Source organism: Amblyraja radiata, chromosome 29 (assembly GCF_010909765.2).
Source record: "Amblyraja radiata isolate CabotCenter1 chromosome 29, sAmbRad1.1.pri, whole genome shotgun sequence".
Classification (NCBI taxonomy): Eukaryota; Metazoa; Chordata; class Chondrichthyes; order Rajiformes; family Rajidae; genus Amblyraja; species Amblyraja radiata.
The window spans coordinates 28471072-28489547 of record NC_045984.1 but is presented as its reverse complement, the minus strand read 5'-3'; the positions used below and the strand labels follow the sequence as shown (position 1 = coordinate 28489547).

General features: G+C 43.9%; 1 protein-coding gene across 1 annotated transcript in view; it reads left to right on the top strand.

Moving 5' to 3' along the window:
* The first annotated feature begins 9883 nt into the window (after positions 1-9883).
* LOC116989554 (hippocampus abundant transcript 1 protein-like) overlaps positions 9884-18476 on the top strand; it is a 48173-nt gene continuing 39580 nt past the window's right edge. Inside the window, exon 1 of the mRNA XM_033047045.1 lies at positions 9884-10131. Coding sequence (XP_032902936.1) covers positions 10051-10131 — 81 coding nt within the window. The 5' untranslated portion in view covers positions 9884-10050. The remainder of the gene's footprint in view (positions 10132-18476) is intronic.

Genomic DNA, 18476 nt, shown 5'->3' with positions numbered 1-18476 from the left:
AATTACCACATCCCCTCCCCTTCCCAGCCCACCCACAGTCCACTTCTCCGCCTCTTCCTTTCTTCTTCCTGCCCTCCCCCCCACCCCCACATCAGTCTGAAGAAGGGTCTCGACCCGAAACATCACCTATTCCTTCGCTCCATAAATGCTGCCTCACCCGCTGAGTTTCTCCAGCATTTTTGCCTACCTTCGATTGTTCCAGCATTTACAATACAATACAGTACAATACAATGAACTTTATTTTTCCGTTAGGAACTTAGGTTTCTGCAGGCATACAACAAAAAGAACCAATAATACAAGACACACAACCAACTCAACTCACACAGACATCCATCACAGTGAATCTCCTCCTCAGTTGCAGTTCCTTCTTAAAATAACGTGGGTGAATGACTGCACCTGCACAGAAGAAGCCCGTGCTCGCGGTCCGGAGCCCTTAATGACAGTAAGTTTTAAGAAATTCTGCCGTGAATTTTAATCAAAGGAATGCGGCGTCATTAATACTTGGTCAAAACACAATTATATTGACTGAGGAATGCAGATCGATGTATTGGTGACACATTGTATAACTACGTGTTAACTACTGGCTGTTAACAAGTGCTAACAATGGCAGTTAACAAATCATTTTTGTCTCAGTCGAATCAAGTGATAAACGACTCCAATCTTTCTGCAGTACTCATTAAACTGGAAACTGAAAAGTAGGGGAACACCATCCCCCTGTGTACCCCCCCCCCCCACCCCCCGATTTCCATCACTGGTGCCGGTGACAGTATTGAGAGTTAACAGCGGGGCTGTGTTGTTGTCGGTGAGGAATTTCACCTACTGGGGTAGCTGCTGAGGGGATAGAGTGTGTTGCCCACCAGCCTAGCGCAGGGCCCCCTTGGGCAGGGGGCCCAATTGGGCGCAATTGGTCCAATTGGGAGCAATTGGTCCAATTGGTTTAAGGCCGGCCCTGATCTCCGATGTTATTGGTATGGAAAACCTCATCTTGGGAGCAGATTCGGTAGAGATGGAGGAATTAAGAGTGGGAGGGATAGTATCTTTGCAAGAGGCAGGGTGGGAAGAAGTTTAGTCCAGATAACTGTGCAAGCCGGTAGGTTCGCAGTAGATGCCAGTCAATAGTCTGTATCCTGTGATAGAGGCAAAGGGGTCAAGAAAGCGGGGAGAGGTGTCAGAGATAATCCAGGTGAATTTGAAGTTAATAGAGTCCATGAGTTCTGCTCTGGTGTAGGAGGTAGCCCTGATTCAGTCGTCGATGTAACACAGAAAGAGTTGGGAGATAGGACAACTGTGTGACTGGAACAAGGACTGTTCGTCCTAAACCACCAATTATATATTTTTATGGTGCCATTCATTACAAAACTGCATATATACTTTACACTCTTGGAGAGTGTTTTAGAGCAGAGGGATCCGAGTTCTGAGAAAATGTTAGTTTTTTTTAGTTTAGAAATACAGCACAGAAACAGGCCCTTCGGCCTACTGATTCTGCACTGACCAACGATCCCCGCACATTAACACCATCCTACACACACACTAGGGACAATTTACATTTATACCAAGCCAATTAACCTACATATCCATACATCTTTGGAGTGTGGGAGCAAATCGAAGATCTCGGAGAAAACCCACGCGGTCACGGGGAGAACGTACAAACGTTGTACCGGCAGAATCCGTAGTCGGGATCGAACCGGTGTCGCTGGCGTTGCAAGCGATGTAAGGCAGCAACTCTACCGCTGCGCCACCGTGAGATGTTATTTCATTTTAGTTCCGTGTGTCTAGCTCTTGTGACATGCAAGTATATTGGACATTTACCAATCACAGCATTTACACAGCAAATTATTTCCCAAGGGATGGGCAGGGGCACAAACTCGTGCTGAACTGCAGTGTTTGAAACTAACAGCCGTCATCACAGATTTCCTTATACCAGGTTAATTAATTTTTCCATTATGCAGTGCTTCCTTTTTAATCTCAATTACACAGTTGAATTGAGTGCCAGGAATATTAATGTTTCTCGGCGGCAGCCATGTCTTAATTGCAGGGGCCAATTATAACTTTTAATCAAACAGTGTAACAGATTGGATTCTTGCAGCAAATTAATTACTGCAATGAACTATCAAATTCGCATGAACTTTTCAACAAACTTTTTTCCATCAATTCCTCCACTTGATCCCACTCATCCACAGTCTGGTTCTGAAGGCACCAACTCTCACTAGGATAATATTTCCCACATGGGGAGAAGGCAGAGAAAGATTGATGAGCCACAGTAATAGACAATAGACAATAGACAATAGGTGCAGGAGTAGGCCTTTCGGCCCTTTGAGCCAGCACCGCCATTCAATGTGATCATGGCTGATCATCCCCAATCAGTACCCCGTTCCTGCCTTCTCCCCATATTCCCTGACTCTGCTATTTTTAAGAGCCCTATTTAGCTCTCTCTTGAAAGCATCCAGAGAACCTGCCTCCACCGCCCTGAGGCAGAGAATTCCACAGACTCGCCACTCTCTGTGAGAAAAAGTGTTTCATAATCTCCGTTCTAAAATGGCTTACCCCTTATTCTTAAACTGTGGCCCCTGGTTATGGACTCCCCCAACATTGGGAACATGTTTCCTGCCACTAGTGTGTCCAAGCCCTTAACAATCTTATATGTTTCAATAAAGTGCTTCGAGGGATTGGTTATTGTGTGAATCAATTCTCGCCTCAGAAATGACCAGGATCTGCTTCAGTTTGCCACAAACAGGTCAGCAGCAGATGTCATCTCACTGATTCTCCCCTCCACTCTGGACATTCTCGATAACAGAAATGCACATGCCAGGCTGCTGTTCATCGGCTCCAGCTCAGACTTCAACACAATCATCCCCTCCAAACCGTTCATCAACTCCAACACCCAGGTCTCTCTGTACCTCGCTTTGCCATTGAGTCTTTGACTTTTTCAACGGGAGAGCTCAACGAGTGCAGATCGGTAACAACATCTCACTGACCACCAACAAATACATCTCAGTGTTGCCTGCTGAGCCCCTTGCTCTACTCTCTTTGCATTCATGCCTGTGTGACTGAGCACACTCCCGTCATCTACAAATTCACCAATAACGTCACTGTTTGAAGGCCAAATCGTGGGTGGCGATGAGTCAGCGTACAAGAATAAGAGGAAAGCATCAACCACAACTTCTTCCTCAATGGCAGCAAAACTAAAGAACTAATCATGGATTTCTGAAAGGTGATGTTGAGAAACTATACACCAGTTCTCATTGGTGGTTCGGCAATGAAGAAAAGTTAGCAACTTAAAATTTCTGAACCTTAGCATCTCGGATGACCTGTCCTTGATTCTGCACATACATGTAATCATGGAGAAAGCCTGCCAGTATCTTTACTTCAAAGTTTAAGGAAATATAGCATGTCACCAAATTCTCGAGAAAAAAAACCCTCCATAAATATATGGTAGAAATTATTCTGACTGGTTGCATCAATAACAAAAATTTTTTTTTTTTTCCTTTTGGCTTGGTGTGTAAATTCCAGTGCTCAGGAACACAAGAGGCTACAGAGCACACCAACACCTCTACTTCCTTAGAAGGCATAGGATGTTTGGCATTTTCCCTACAACTCTCACCAACTTCTACAGATGCACCATAGAAACCATTTTATCAGGATGCATCACAGCTTGGTTTGGGAACAGCTCCATCCAAGACCGCAAGAAATTGTGGACGCAGCCCAGACCATCACACAAACCAACCTCCCTTCCATTGACTCAATTTACACCTCACGCTGCCTCGGCAAGGCCAGCAGCATAATTAAGGATGGGTCGCATCCTGGCCTCTCCCTCTTCTCCCCTCTCCCAAAAGGTATACAAGTGTGAAAACGCACACCACCAGATTAGGGTCAGTTTCTTCCCAGCTGTTATCAGGCAACTGAACCATCCTACCACAACCAGAGAGCAGTGCTGAACTACTATCTACCTCTGTGGTGACCGTCGGACTTTCCTTGATCGGACTTTGCTGGCTTTACCTTGCACTAAAAGTTATTCCCATCATCATGTATCAATACACTGCAAATGGATCGATTGTAATTGTGTATTGTCTTTCTGCTGACTGGTTAGGATGCAACAAAAGCTTTTCACTGTACCTCGGTACACGTGACAAGAAACAAAACTGAACTGTGAGTGGGAGACACAGCCAGTCCATCACGGACACAGCAAGAGACTACCAGCCAATCTACACCACCTACCCACTCAATTTAACTCATTCAATCCCATCAGTGTCATTCCGATAAAGCTGCACTGCATCCCCTTAATAACCGCTTTAACCATTATAGGTTGAGACTGGATAGATGTAGTCTGATCCTAGACTACGGAACAGCATCCCTCTTCCCATCAGAACTGCCCCCTCCATCGACTCTTTTAAGTCGAGACTTAAAACTCATCTTTACTCTCAAGCCTTTCTTGACGTCCTCTGAGGGAGGGCTATATGTATGTATTTATGTATGTACTTAATCTATGAACCAAAGTTGGATAACGTTAGTACCTCCACTAATGTAAAGCACTTTGGTCAACGAGAGTTGTTTTTTAAATGTGCTATAGAAATAGACTTGACTTGACCCAGGCTCTACACAACTGATGATAAATTCCTATGTTGCTCATCCTTTGGTCTTCATTATTTTTTTTTCTGTGGCTGTTCATCAGCTTTTCGCGATAATTTTTACACAGGTCCCTACAATGCGGCTCTATTGTTCCTCCCTTCTCAGCATTTAGAAAATGCTCTATTGATTTTTCGCCAGTGTAATGTAGATGACCTTGCACTTCGCCATGCATGTATTCCCCCATCCTAATCTATCAAAGCCACTTATCTCTGCTGCTTGCTGCACAGTTCAGTGAGTGAACTCGCTATCACATGAAGTAGTTGAGACAAGTGCTCTAAATTGCACAAAACGTTATTCACGTTATTCCCTTTATCATGTATCTGTACGCTGTAAATGGCTCGATTGTAGTCATGTATTGTCTTTCCGCCGACTGGTTAGCACGCAACAGAAGCTTTTCACTGCATCTCGGTACACGTAACAATAAACTAAACGAAAGTACTATAAATGTATTTAAAGGGGAAAGCACGTATGGAGTTAAATATTAGAGGTTTACATAGATTATTAAGACTGAAGAAAAGAAAGCAAGATGAGAATACCAGTAAGGACCAGTTGAACTGATTGTATATTTAATGCTGAAATTTCAATGCAAGTTTGAAGCTGACGGGGAACAGCTTAATGGTTCCGTCATGCATGATTGATTCAGATACTGCAGCCTCGCAGTATCACGTGACCGGAGGAACTCGTGTTGCCAGAGTCCCAACAGGCCATGCGTGAGTGCTAACAGCCAGCCTGCACACTTCCTTTACTCACAAGGGAAAGAAAAATTGGTTAAGCATCATGCTGCCTGAAACAAAGAAACCAGCATAGATGGGATAGTGGTGCCAACACAAGCTGCTAACATTCACACAATGCACAATGGACTAAATAAACAGATGGCACAAGCCTTCATCGCAGCACGGTGTATTTAGGAGCTGCACGTTACCACTCCACGATTCTCAGAAAGAATGGAGACGGTTGGATGGTTCTCTCCCACCTCTGACAGAGACCAGGGTTGATTTTTAAGTGCTTCAATAGACACTAGACAATAGACAATAGGTGCAGGAGTAGGCCATTTGGCCCTTCGAGCCTGCACCGCCATTCAATGTGATCATGGCTGATCATCCCCAATCAGTACCCCGTTCCTGCCTTCTCCCCATATCCCCTGACTCCGCTATTTTTAAGAGCCCTATTTAGCTCTCTCTTGAAAGCATCCAGAGAACCTGCCTCCACAACCATCTGAAGCAGAGAATTCCACAGACTCACCACTCTCTGTGAGAAAAAGTGTTTCCTTGTCTCCGTCCTAATTGGCTTACTTCTTACTCTTAAACTGTGGCCCCTGCTTCTGGACTCCCCCAACATCGGGAACATGTTTCCTGCCTCTAGCGTGTCCAAGCCCTTAACAATCTTATATGTTTCAATGAGATACCCTCTCATCCTTCTAAACTCCAGAGTGTACAAGCCCAGCTGCTCCATTCTCTCAGCATATGACAGTCCCGCCATCCCGGGAATTAACCTTGTGAACCTACGCTGCACTCCCTTCATTTACCTTGTGTAACTTTCCACTTGCGAACTACATTTTACTGGATAAAAATTAGATTGATTATGCGGGAAAGCAATTTCAATTTTGGTCTTAAGAACATCATAGAAAGGAGAAGGGTTATCCTATTTGTTCCCTCAAGTTTGCTTCACCATTCAATGAAACTATGGCTGATCCTCCATCTCAACACTTTTCTGCCAGGTCATCATTTTCTTTGATTCTCCAGTTATAAGAAGCTTTGGTCTGTGTTACACTTAAGGGCCTGTCCCACCTACCCGATTTTTTCGGCGACTTGCCGGCACCCTGTATGGTCGTGAGTAGTCGCCCAAAGAGTCGTACCTTTTTCTGGTCGCCGCTGGATTTTCAACATGTTGAAAATTTTCGGCTACCTGCTGCGACTATGACGGGTGCAGCAAGTCGTCGAAAAAATTGCGTAAGTGGGGCAGGCCCTTTAGGCAATGAGCATTCACAGCCTTCTAGAGAGTAGTTGTTTCCCAGCATCTACCTCTCTAGACCCTCCAAGGAAGTGTCACAATAAACTCAGTAGATGGCAGTAGAGTCAAGCTTTTTTTATTCTTAAAAAAAGACGCAAAGTGCTGGAGTAACTCCGGATAGGTGATGTTTCGAGTCGGGACCCTTATTCAGACCGAAGAGACCCAACCCCAAATATCATTAATCTGTGCTCTTCAGAGATGCTGCCTGACCCACTTTGCCCAGCACTTTGTCCTTTTTAGCTCCAAATGTTGCATGCCTGAATTTAGATTCCCCAAATTGGACATTCTCCCTCGAGTTCCATCAGAGCAAGAGATAAAAGGACAGAACGTGCTGGGGTAACAGCAGGTCTTTAGAGAACATGGATCTGTGACGTTTCAGGTTTAGACCCTTTTTCAGACTCAGGAAGTCTCTGCAGACATCTTCAGACTCTTCAGTCAAAAGAAGGGTCTCTATCCAAAACATCACCTATTCATGTTCTCTGGAGATGCTATCTGTCCTGCTGAATTACTCCAGGACTTTGTGTCCTTTAATGGATAAACCAGCATCTGCTGTTATTTGTTTCTACATAGAGCAAGAGATAAACTGGAAGACAAAGGAAATTATTCGGCAAAGCTCTCAAAGCCTTTTTGAAAAAGTAGAACATCACAACCAGGGGGAATTCCTGAGCCACGACCACTGAAAATTAAGGAGCATCTGAGATGGCAATGTGAATATCAAATCCTTTCATTGGAAGCAAATAAAACCCTACAGAAATGATGGAAGAAACTTCTACCCGCCCATTGGCCCTCAAGCACCTCCTGCTTCACTTGTGGCAGAGTCTGTCGATGACAAAATGGTCTTGATGCCTACTTCAAACTCACAGAAGCGGAATAGAACCAAATCATCTTGGATTCAAGGGACTATAACTAGAAGGAAGGGAATGCATCAGTCAATTTGTACAAAGCAAAGCACAGGAAAGGTAATGTGATGACGGATTTATATGCTCTTTTAGGTTTCATCAGTTTATTATTGTTGCCACATGCACCGAGATACAGTAGAAGGCTTTGTGTGCTATCGAGTAAGCATCCACGCATGATTACAATTAAACCATACATAATATAGAGCAGCAGCGTGGAGAAAGTGCAGATAAAAAGATGCAAAGTCTAAAACAAGTAGATTGGGGGATCTGAAATACATCTTCTCTCAGCCCGCGTGAACCAACCTGATCTCTCGGTTGCTGGACACTTTAATTCTCCTTCCCATTCCCACACAGACCTTTGTGTCCTCGGTCTCCTCCATTGTCAGAATGGGGCAAAAACGCAAGTTGGAGGAATAGCATCTCATATTTCGCTTGGGCAGCTTACAGCCTCGCCAACAGTCTGTCACATTCTTTTTCTTCTTTTGTTGTTTTTAGTCTGTTGTTAAATGTATGTTTTAGTGTATGTTTAGTTTTCTATTATGTGGGGGTTAGGAGAAACTTTTTTAAATCACTTTCCTCGACGGAAATGCAAACTTTTCCATATCGAAACTCCATCCGGCGCTGCGGCTGAACATCCTGGAGCTGGCGGCCTCTTGCTGGGGATCGACTTTGGTAGCTCCAACCGCGGGAGCCTGTGGACTTACCATTGTGACGCTGGCGAAGGTAGACAAACTGCTGGAGAAACTCAGCGGGTGAGGCAGCATCTATGGAGCGAAGGAATCGGTGACCTTTCGGATCGAGATCCTTTGTGAAGCTGGCGGTCCCTTTGTTAGGGACCAACTTCAGCATCGCCAACCACAGGAGCTTCGAACCCCCCGATCACGGGAGCTTTGATCGTCCCGATGCGGGAGCTTCGATTGCCAGCTGCGAGAGCTTCGATCGCCCCGACTGCAGATAGTTCGACTGCCCCCGTCCGCGGGAGAATAAGGAGGAAAGAGAATAAGACTTTATTGCCTTCCATCACAGTGAGGAATGTGGGGGAGCCACTGTGGTGGATGTTTATGTTAACTTTTATGTAGTTGTGTGTCTTGTTGATATTTTGGTATGACTGTATGGCAAATCAAATTCCTTTTATGTTTTTACATACTTGGCAAATAAATTAATTACAATCTTTCTATTGCTCTGAGGAATCTGGTTTAGGTAGACATAATCTCATAAACATATAGGGGACAGGAATCACTACTGCTTGTTAGACCATGAACTTTATATCAAAACCCAGCTCATGTTCGTAAGTCGTAAGAGCCGAAGTACAGCATTTGGCCCATCGAATCTACTCTGCCATTCAATGTTGGTTGATCTATCTTTCCCTCTCAACCCCATTCCCCTTCTCCTCATAATCCCTGACACCCTTACTCACCAAATTTCTTGTGTCTTCACCCTTGGATCCTGTTGCCCTTGATCTTATACCCATGGATCCTGCACTCTTGGTCACCGCAATCCTCTCTACCTAGATAGTGCACCAACTTGGACCCCTCTTTCTGGATCCCATACCCTTGGTTCTATAGTGTGTGCGGTCAGCTCCTGCCTTCGCCTCATAGATACATAGACAATAGGTAAAGGAGTAGGCCATTCAGCCCTTTGAGCCAGCACCGCCATTCAATGTGATTATGGCTGATCATCCACAATCAGTACCCCGTTCCTGCCTTCCCCACATATCCCTTGATTCCGCTAGCCCTAAGAGCTCTATCTAACTCTCTTTTGAATGCATCCAGTGAATCAGCCTCCACTGCCTTCTGAGCCAGATAATTCCACAAATTCAAGACACCCTTATGCTCTTCAAATATATTTCCTTCAATTATTTAAAAAAAAAAACCTGTACGAATACATTAAGGCGAGTGTGAACGTAGTCACTGAGGCGTACCGTCACAGACAAATGGTTTCCAATGAAGGCCTGAAGAACGTTTCCCCTCATCCACTGTTGGCTTCGCCAGGTGAATCCTTTACCAAGATGGCGACGTCGCAACGTCAACGCTGGGCCCGAGCCAATCACGCGCCGAAGAGGCACGGACCCGTTGATTGACGCGGCCAACAGCCTCTTAGATTCGAGCTGATTGCGTCAGGCTGCATGACCTGCGTTGACGAGTGAGAGCGAAGGGTGGGCGGGCTTTAGGGGTGGGTGGGCGTGGTTTGGGCACAATGGGCGTGGTTTTCACATCAGGCGGGTTTGATTGTAGTCGAATGTGTGGGGGGTGGGGGTGTGGTGACGGCAACGTGCCAGCAGGTTGGGTTGCGCCAGGCACGCAGGGTAGGGTTACCCACCGGTGATTGGACAGCCAGCGAAGTTCGGTGGAGACGACAGACAGACAGGCGGGCGAAAGAACGAACGAACGAGCGAGCGACGGCGGCCGTCGTCGTCTTGCGGAAAATGGCGGCTGGGAACCGGGGCAGCTGTCGGTTGCGGCCGTTTCTATGGCGATGAGGCGGGTCGAGCCGCCTCGGCGCCCAGTGAGCTAAAATGACACAGGGAAAGAAAAAGAAGCGGCTGAACCGCAGCGTCCTGCTGGCCAAGAAAATCATCATCAAGGACGGGGGCACGGTGAGGTAGTAGGTGGGGGATGGCCCCTGGGAGAGACCGCGGTTGGATGTGTGGGCCCCGGGAGGGTGGGGGAAGGAAGAGCGGGCCTGGGCGGGGTCTGGATGACAGGGGTGGGCAATGAACAGTGTATTGGGGCGTGATTTGGAGGAGTGGGACTAATCAAAAGGAGGGAATTTCATTGGGAAGAGCACGTAGATTTGGAGGGAGGAGGGGGGTGGGGTGGGGTGGGGTGTGGGGGGGGGGTGAATGCCATCTCCAAAGGGTCGCAGGCTGTGTTGATTTTTTTTTGGAGGATTGCGATATTCAGATGGGAAAGAAAGGAGTGGGGGTACTTCTGGGTGCCAAGAAAGGAGTGGGGTACTTCTGGGGAGTAGGCATGTAAGTGGTGTCAGATCAGTATTGATCTGGTTGGAGGAAGGTTTATAAAATAGGTGTTTTGCTCCTACTATGTGACATTTGAGGTGGTTGTTTAGAGTCACCTGTGGCTAAGGGGATCAGAAGGTATGGAGAGAAGGCAGGTACGGGATACTGAGTTGGATGATGTGTTGATGTGGATAGAGAACTGGTTGGCAAACAGGAAGCAAAGAGTACGAGTAAACGGGTCCTTTTCACAATGGCAGGCAGTGACTAGTGGGGTACCGCAAGGCTCAGTGCTGGGACCCCAGCTATTTACAATATATATTAATGATCTGGATGAGGGAATTGAAGGCAATATCTCCAAGTTTGTGGATGACACTAAGCTGGGGGGCAGTGTTAGCTGTGAGGAGGATGCTAGGAGACTGCAAGGTGACTTGGATAGGCTGGGTGAGTGGGCAAATGTTTGGCAGATGCAGTATAATGTGGATAAATGTGAGGTTATCCATTTTGGTGGCAAAAACAGGAAAGCAGACTATTATCTAAATGGTGGCCGACTAGGAAAAGGGGAGATGCAGCGAGACCTGGGTGTCATGGTACACCAGTCATTGAAAGTGGGCATGCAGGTGCAGCAGGCAGTGAAGAAAGTGAATGGTATGTTAGCTTTCATAGCAAAAGGATTTGAGTATAGGAGCAGGGAGGTTCTACTGCAGTTGTACAGGGTCTTGGTGAGACCACACCTGGAGTATTGCGTACAGTTTTGGTCTCCAAATCTGAGGAAGGACATTATTGCCGTAGAGGGAGTGCAGAAAAGGTTCACCAGACTGATTCCTGGGATGTCAGGACTGTCTTATGAAGAAAGACTGGATAGACTTGGTTTATACTCTCTAGAATTTAGGAGATTGAGAGGGGATCTTATAGAAACTTACACAAAATTCTTAAGGGGTTGGACAGGCTAGATGCAGGAAGATTGCTCCCGATGTTGGGGAAGTCCAGGACAAGGGGTCACAGCTTAAGGATAAGGGGGAAATCCTTTAAAACCGAGATGAGAAGAACTTTTTTTCACACAGAGAGTGGTGAATCTCTGGAACTCTCTGCCACAGAGGGTAGTCGAGGCCAGTTCATTGGCTATATTTAAGAGGGAGTTAGATGTGGCCCTTGTGGCTAAGGGGATCAGAGGGTATGGAGAGAAGGCAGGTACGGGATACTGAGTTGGATGATCAGCCATGATCATATTGAATGGCGGTGCAGGCTCGAAGGGCCGAATGGCCTACTCCTGCACCTAATTTCTATGTTTCTATGATCAGCCATGATCATATTGAATGGCGGTGCAGGCTCGAAGGGCCGAATGGCCTACTCCTGCACCTAATTTCTATGTTTCTATGTTTCAATTGTGTAGTGAAATGTGTAACAGTCTGACGTAACTATATCAGGGTGCACATATTGGGTGCATGAGTAGTTTTAGTGTTAAGTGAAGGAGATGCAAATTGTTTAAATAGGGGGAGCAAAGGAGGGGAGGTGGAATATGTTTGGTACTGAGTTACCATGGGCAGTCTATAAAATATGTGGGTGTATGATCTCTTCCAAAGAATGAAGTCGGAAATGGTATAAAGAATTATGTTGTGTAGGCCTATTAGTGGTCAGGTGGAGTGGGGGAGAAGTAAGAACATCAAAAAACAGACTAAATTGGAATGATCAGTTCAATGGTAATGATCCATGTGTGGTTGAATGCTGTGGGTGCACAAATAGGATAAATGGAGGAGAGTGGTAGATTAGAAGCACCTAAGGTTGGGAAACTGAGTACACAGATGGTTATGACAGGGAGTTTAACTTTTATCTGGTAACTAATTTGTAAACTGACATTGTATGCTGCCATCCTACAAACTTTGTTCAACTGGTATCTTGATTGTGCTCTAATTTATTGGATGTTTACTGGCAGCTATACCGTTTGTTGCTAAAGTCGCTAGGCCCTGGAATATTCCTAAACTCCTCTGCTTGAATACTCCTTTCCCAAGCTTCTTGTCACCTTCTCTACTATCTCCTTTATGGGGCTCAGTCATAAATTATTTATCCCAAAGCTAAAGGTATTATGGAAATGCAAGTTTTTTTGTGTGAATCCATTGGTGTAATGATAGCTAAATTAAACTGGCTAATTCATTCAGATCATTGACTGTACCACTGTTTTAAGTATGGAAGGCTTTCTATTCTACATCTTCAACTTTCATGTTATCTCTTGTTGAGTAATGCAGTTTTACCATGTTAATTTTGTAACGACAAATTTCTTGGGTGTGGATCGCTGAATTTATGCAAGCCATTTGCAAATAAAGGATCGAAGGGATGGCTTATGCAAATACTTTGTTTTTTGAAGTCTGGTGGGTTTGACTTGCTGTGTTCTGAAATTAAAAGTCTGAAAAAGTAGTAAACACAATTTCTATCATAATTGCAGAAGGGTTGGTGAAATTCTTGAGGTGGAAAGCATGGGGCTAATCACAAGGATTTACCAAAGCTGCTGTTGGCCTGTTGGGCAAACAACCTAATTTGTCATACGATTCAACATGCAACATTGAGAAATGCAAGGATTTGTCAAATACTGCATATAAGTGTATGAAATAACTGCAGATGCCGGTTTAAATTGAAGGTAGACATAAAATGCTGGAGTAACTCAGCGGGACAGGCAGCATATCTAGAGAGAAGGAATGGGTGACGTTTCGGGTCGAGACCTTTCTTCAGACTGATCTACTTTTCGGGTCGAGACCCTTCTTCAGACTGAAGAAGGGTCTCGGCCCGAAACATCACCCATTCCTTCTCTCCAGAGAATGCTGCCTGTCCCGCTGAGTTGCTCCAGCATTTTGTGTCTACTGCATATGAGTGATTGTAAAGACCACAATGTCTGTGGCATTCTATTGTTAGAACTGCCAAGTCCAGTTTTCACTCTTTTAATGAGAAAAGAACACGCTGATAATTTGTGAAAGGGTAGGAGGAGATTTGGGTTAACTGGCATGGATCAGGGGTGGAATTCATTACCGCGTGAATTTTATGGTGGCATTCTTTTGCTTTGGAAGGAACAAATGAGAGTGGAAATATTCTGAAATAAACTGACAAAGCCTGGAATGAGAGCATTCTGAGAGTTGGGATCAAGGAGAAAAGTGTTGGATTATGTGTAATTGTGCCCTTTCCCCCTTGGGTAAGATGTCAGGTCTGCACTTGATTCACAAAAGTGCCTGATTAGAATTTTGCTGTAAAATACCCAGCGTCCACTCAACCTCACCATTAATAATAGCCAATAAAGACAAACTCTCATCTTGAAGTAACTTGTATTATGGATGTGCCCCCCTCCCACCACCACCAATCACACACTGATTCGATTAGTTTATTTTGGTGTTGTATCTGAATTTAGTAATTTGGATGAATTTTCCAAAGCCATCCTGGCAGCTCCAACCATAGCTGGTGATGCTTACTAGTTATTCAGCTTTAAAAAAAATATTGGTCTGTATCCGAGTTAGATTGGTGTACTGTTGATTTGCTGGATGTGAGTGAGTTGCATCGAGCTTGGTGTTCCAATGCTAATCTCTTTTCCTGGAATCATTAAAACTTTACCTGCACCCATCAATCACCTGAAGGTAGACAAAAATGCTGGAGAAACTCAGCGGGTGAGGCAGCATCTATGGAGCGAAGGAAATAGGCAACGTTTCGGGCCGAAACGCTTCTTCACCTGGAGAGTGGGAGGCCTGTCAAGTCAATACTGTTTAATGGTCATATATACTGGACATGCAACAATATGGTTCGTTCTTGCTTCAGTTTTAGTTTAGGGATACAGCGTGGAAACAGGCTCTTCAGCGCACTGACCAGCGATCCCAGCACATTAACACTATCCTACACACATTAGGGACAATTTACAATTTTACCAAGCCAATTAACCTACAAACCTGTGTGTCTTTGGAGTGCGGGAGGAAACAGGAGCTCCCGGAGAAAACACACAAAAACCTGTCCTATTCTAGAGACTTCAGCTACCTCTTCTGCACTCTCCTGCCCTTTAACTTCATCCATAGATTTCCAATCTATTGACTTGTCCCCCCATCCCACTATTTAGATTAAAGCCTCCAGACTCCAATATGTGGTTTACCAGTACCCTGGGCCCAGTTGGGTTCAAGTGGATTCCGTCCCATCAGAACAGCTCTCTCCTTCCTTTACAAGCCCATCAACATAGAACACATACTGTCATACTGTAAGTACAACGTACAATAATACAATAAATCAATAATCAGTAATACTAGATAACAAGACCACAGTAGTGCAAGCCCAAAGTCCATGTTAGGACATAATTGTTGAGGGAGTGGTAAGTGTTGAGCAGTGTTCTTGAGCCCGAAGATTGCTGGGAAGATGCTGTTCTTGAGTGTGTAGGGCACAGTTTATGGGCCCTTGTATTTTCTCCTGATGGTGATAAGATAAGAACATGGCCAGGGTGGTGTGTATCTTTGATGCTATTACCTGCCTTTTTGAGACAGTGTCTCATGTACATCACCTTGATGTCAGAACCTATGATGGGTTAGGCAGTGTCTTCCACTCTCTGCATCCTTCTTGTTTATCATGCCATTACAAGAGTAGTCTAGAACTCCATTTCCATCACAAGTCAATCAGGTTTCATTTAACCACAATAGTTCCTGCGTAAAGAAGGCCAATTGCTAGTCAAGACTATACAAGAGGTTTCCAACTGGTCTTTTTTTTCCTCTATAGCCCTCCAGATCTTTTCCTTCCAATACTTATCTAGCATCTGTTTGAATGCAACAAATTTGCCTCCACTGTGAGCCCTGACAGAACATTATAAACCATGACTCTTCTTTTAACTCTTTTAAACATCTTTACTCACAATCTTCTTTTCAAAGGAAAACAAACTAGCTTCTCCCTTTTATCCCTATAATGAAAGTTTCTCATACCTGGAATCATTTTGCATCAACAATGGAATCAGTCTGTCTGGTCGTTCTCCAAAGACTTTCCCAACTTCCCAACTTTTGTGTGGGCCCAGAAATAAATGTAATACTATTATAGAAAATAAGACTGAAATAGATCTTGGCAGATTGAAGATCAAATTGAACAACAGTCAATACTTGGTGTGCATGATTATTGCTATCAAAGTTCCATACTTAATGGAGGGTGATAGACAGTAGCTCACAGTTGGTTTCTGGAGTTCTTTGGATTTGGGTATCATGGTTTTCGGTCTGCTCTTTCTCTTTCCTGTTTTCTCTTGCAGTCTTTGAGTGCGTGCTTATCAGTATTACAGCTGATCTTTTGGCCTCACCCGTGCCAGCACTTTCTGATAGTTTGTACTTGGTGTCATTGTCTCACTTGCATAGATCACCCGCACCTGTTCCGGCTCTATTCTCTGTGCAAATCTCCTGACTGTCGGTTGCTCATACCCCCCCCCCCCCCCCCTGTTTTTGACATATTGACCAGAGAGGTTTGGTTTGCTTATCAGTGTTACTAAATAATGGGTAACTGATTGCACCAATAGTAATTCCATGGAAGAGACTAATTTTTAAAATCCTGTCTCATTTACACTAATATTACAGTCTTGCTTAAATCAGACTCAACCAGGAGATGTGATCAGACAAATTAGGACTGATACGGACCAGGACATTCTGGACAGTGGCTTCTCACTTTCCTTCACCCTGGAGTCAGTTCAACTATAACATTGATTTGCATTTAAAAAATTCAGTATTAACTGAACTAATGTCATTCCCAAATCACATAACACTAATGTTAAATAAACTAAGCTGAACTGAAATTCATGCAATAATTTGGTAGGCTTAATTCAATTTTATATAGGACATTAACAATGGAGTCTTGAATTAAAATAATATTGTGCTTTCTTCATGCTTTTTGGTTTATGTACCCAAGTAATATTTGTTTTATCCTGTTTTTATTGGTGTGTAGGCAAGCAGAGCAAATCATTACGGCAAATTGCTATATCTGAAGATTTTTTTTGCTCTCTCTTCAAATGAGACAGTGACACCCTATGCTTTATCAGTTTATTTCATAATGTTAAATCTTAACATGCACGTCGTCTTCCAAGAAAAGCCTTCAACCATGTAGATTCCTAATATCAGGATTTTCCCAGTTCTTTCTGCAAGGCAATTATGTCTTTATTTAAAATAATGCAATGCTTATTTATACAGTGTAAGAGGTCCCAAGGTGTTTCAAAGAGCATTATTAAATAAAATTTAACACTGAAAAGCACGAGGAAATAATAGTTGGCGTAGATGTCTAAAAGCTTGATTCAAATGTTAGATGCATGATTCACTACTGAGGGAAAAAAAAGCTAAAAAAAGAATTGGTAAATAGCAAGAGAAAGATCCTTAACTTTCTCCTCCACCACCAGGGTGGAGAGACTGGTTGACCTTGGTTATCTGTAGTTATGTGAATTTCATCTCAAAGTTGTGTAGGTCAATGAGGTTCTGAATAGTTGGGCCATTGTGAGAGAGAGTGTGATTCCAATGAATGCATTAAATGAAACTTTGCCAATCCTTAAGTTTTCAAACCAATTGGTAGTGTTTGGAAAGGGCCCAACCTGATTTACAAACTGCTGCTCTGAACTTGTATGGCTCCACCAGGCTTGTGCTGGAGTGCCAAGCTCATACCAGGAATGATATAAATATGTATGTTTTGCTTAAACTCTGAATGCTCTCTGGTATCTTAAACAGCCTTGAACACAGTCCTCAAAACAAGTTATTTTCAAGTAATATTTGCACAATTTCAACTTTGCACTCCCGTTATCTCACTTGTTACTGGGGCCAAAGCTTTCAACGGGTTTTTGTTTAAAAAAAAAGACAGCTAAATTAGGTCATGGCTATCTTCTAGATAACTAGTAAACTAAAAGGAAGCTACATGCTGGAAATCTGAAATAAATTTGTGGGAAATACTCAGCAGGTCAAGCAGCAGCTGTGGAGAGGGAAAGAGTTAGCTTTTTTAGGTTAATACTCATTCATTATATCATTGGAGCTTTAGTGCTATTCTATTTTACTCGGGACAGTCCCAAGTGCTTTACTGTCTGTGCAGTTAGTATGTCGGTTATGCATTTTAGGTGTAACTAGACCAACTGGGACCCGTTGGGTCCCTGTCACACAGGAGGCCTGGTCCCCCAACGCAACCTGTTCCCCAACGCAATATTGCACCACTAACCCGTAGCCCTCACGGGAGGCATGGTCCCCCAACTCAACCTGCTGCCGAAAGTAAGATTCCAGCGCTCCCCTGCCTCCTCCAGCACTGGACTTAAAAACAAATCTCCAATTGCACATCCCCAATTGCAATACCAATTCACCCTTCTGTCTTGCCAGGAGCTGGAGTAAGTGTTGTATGATGTCAACATTGTTGCAAAAGTCGGGTGGAGGACTGTGATATCCCATTCAGGTGAAAACTTAGTGGAACACAATGTTCCTGTATTGCAATTTTGTATCGAAGTCGGTTGGAAGCTGGTGCAGCAAGGATTTTAACAGTAAAATTCTTGTTAAAGTTGGCTTTTTTAAACCTTGAAATATCAATAACGTGAAATATAACATCAAATCTGAAGGAAACTTGATTAGACTGACGACGGGAAAAAGCTGAGTAGGGTTCTGCAAAAATGTTTGCACTATTGTGTACTGTTTTTGCGTAGATCAGAGACAGACAGACAGACAAACAAGTCGATACTTTTAACAGTATCTATATAGATAGATAGACAGACAGATTATTTTTCTGAGACAGCAAGTATTTATTCCCCAGCTTTAATTGTTCTTTCAACTAATTGTGAGCCATGTTATGATTTGATGTAGTCTTTTAGTTGAAGGTGCATCTGCGTTGTTGAATAAGAAGCTGCAGCTTTTAGATCTCCCCACAATGAAAGAGTGATACTTCCAAATCAGGATGATGTAATTTTGAAGGGAACTTGGAACCTTTTTGGCCTTGTCCTCTGGAAGCAGAGTTTGCAAATTTGAAAGGTGCCATCAGAAACGCCTAGA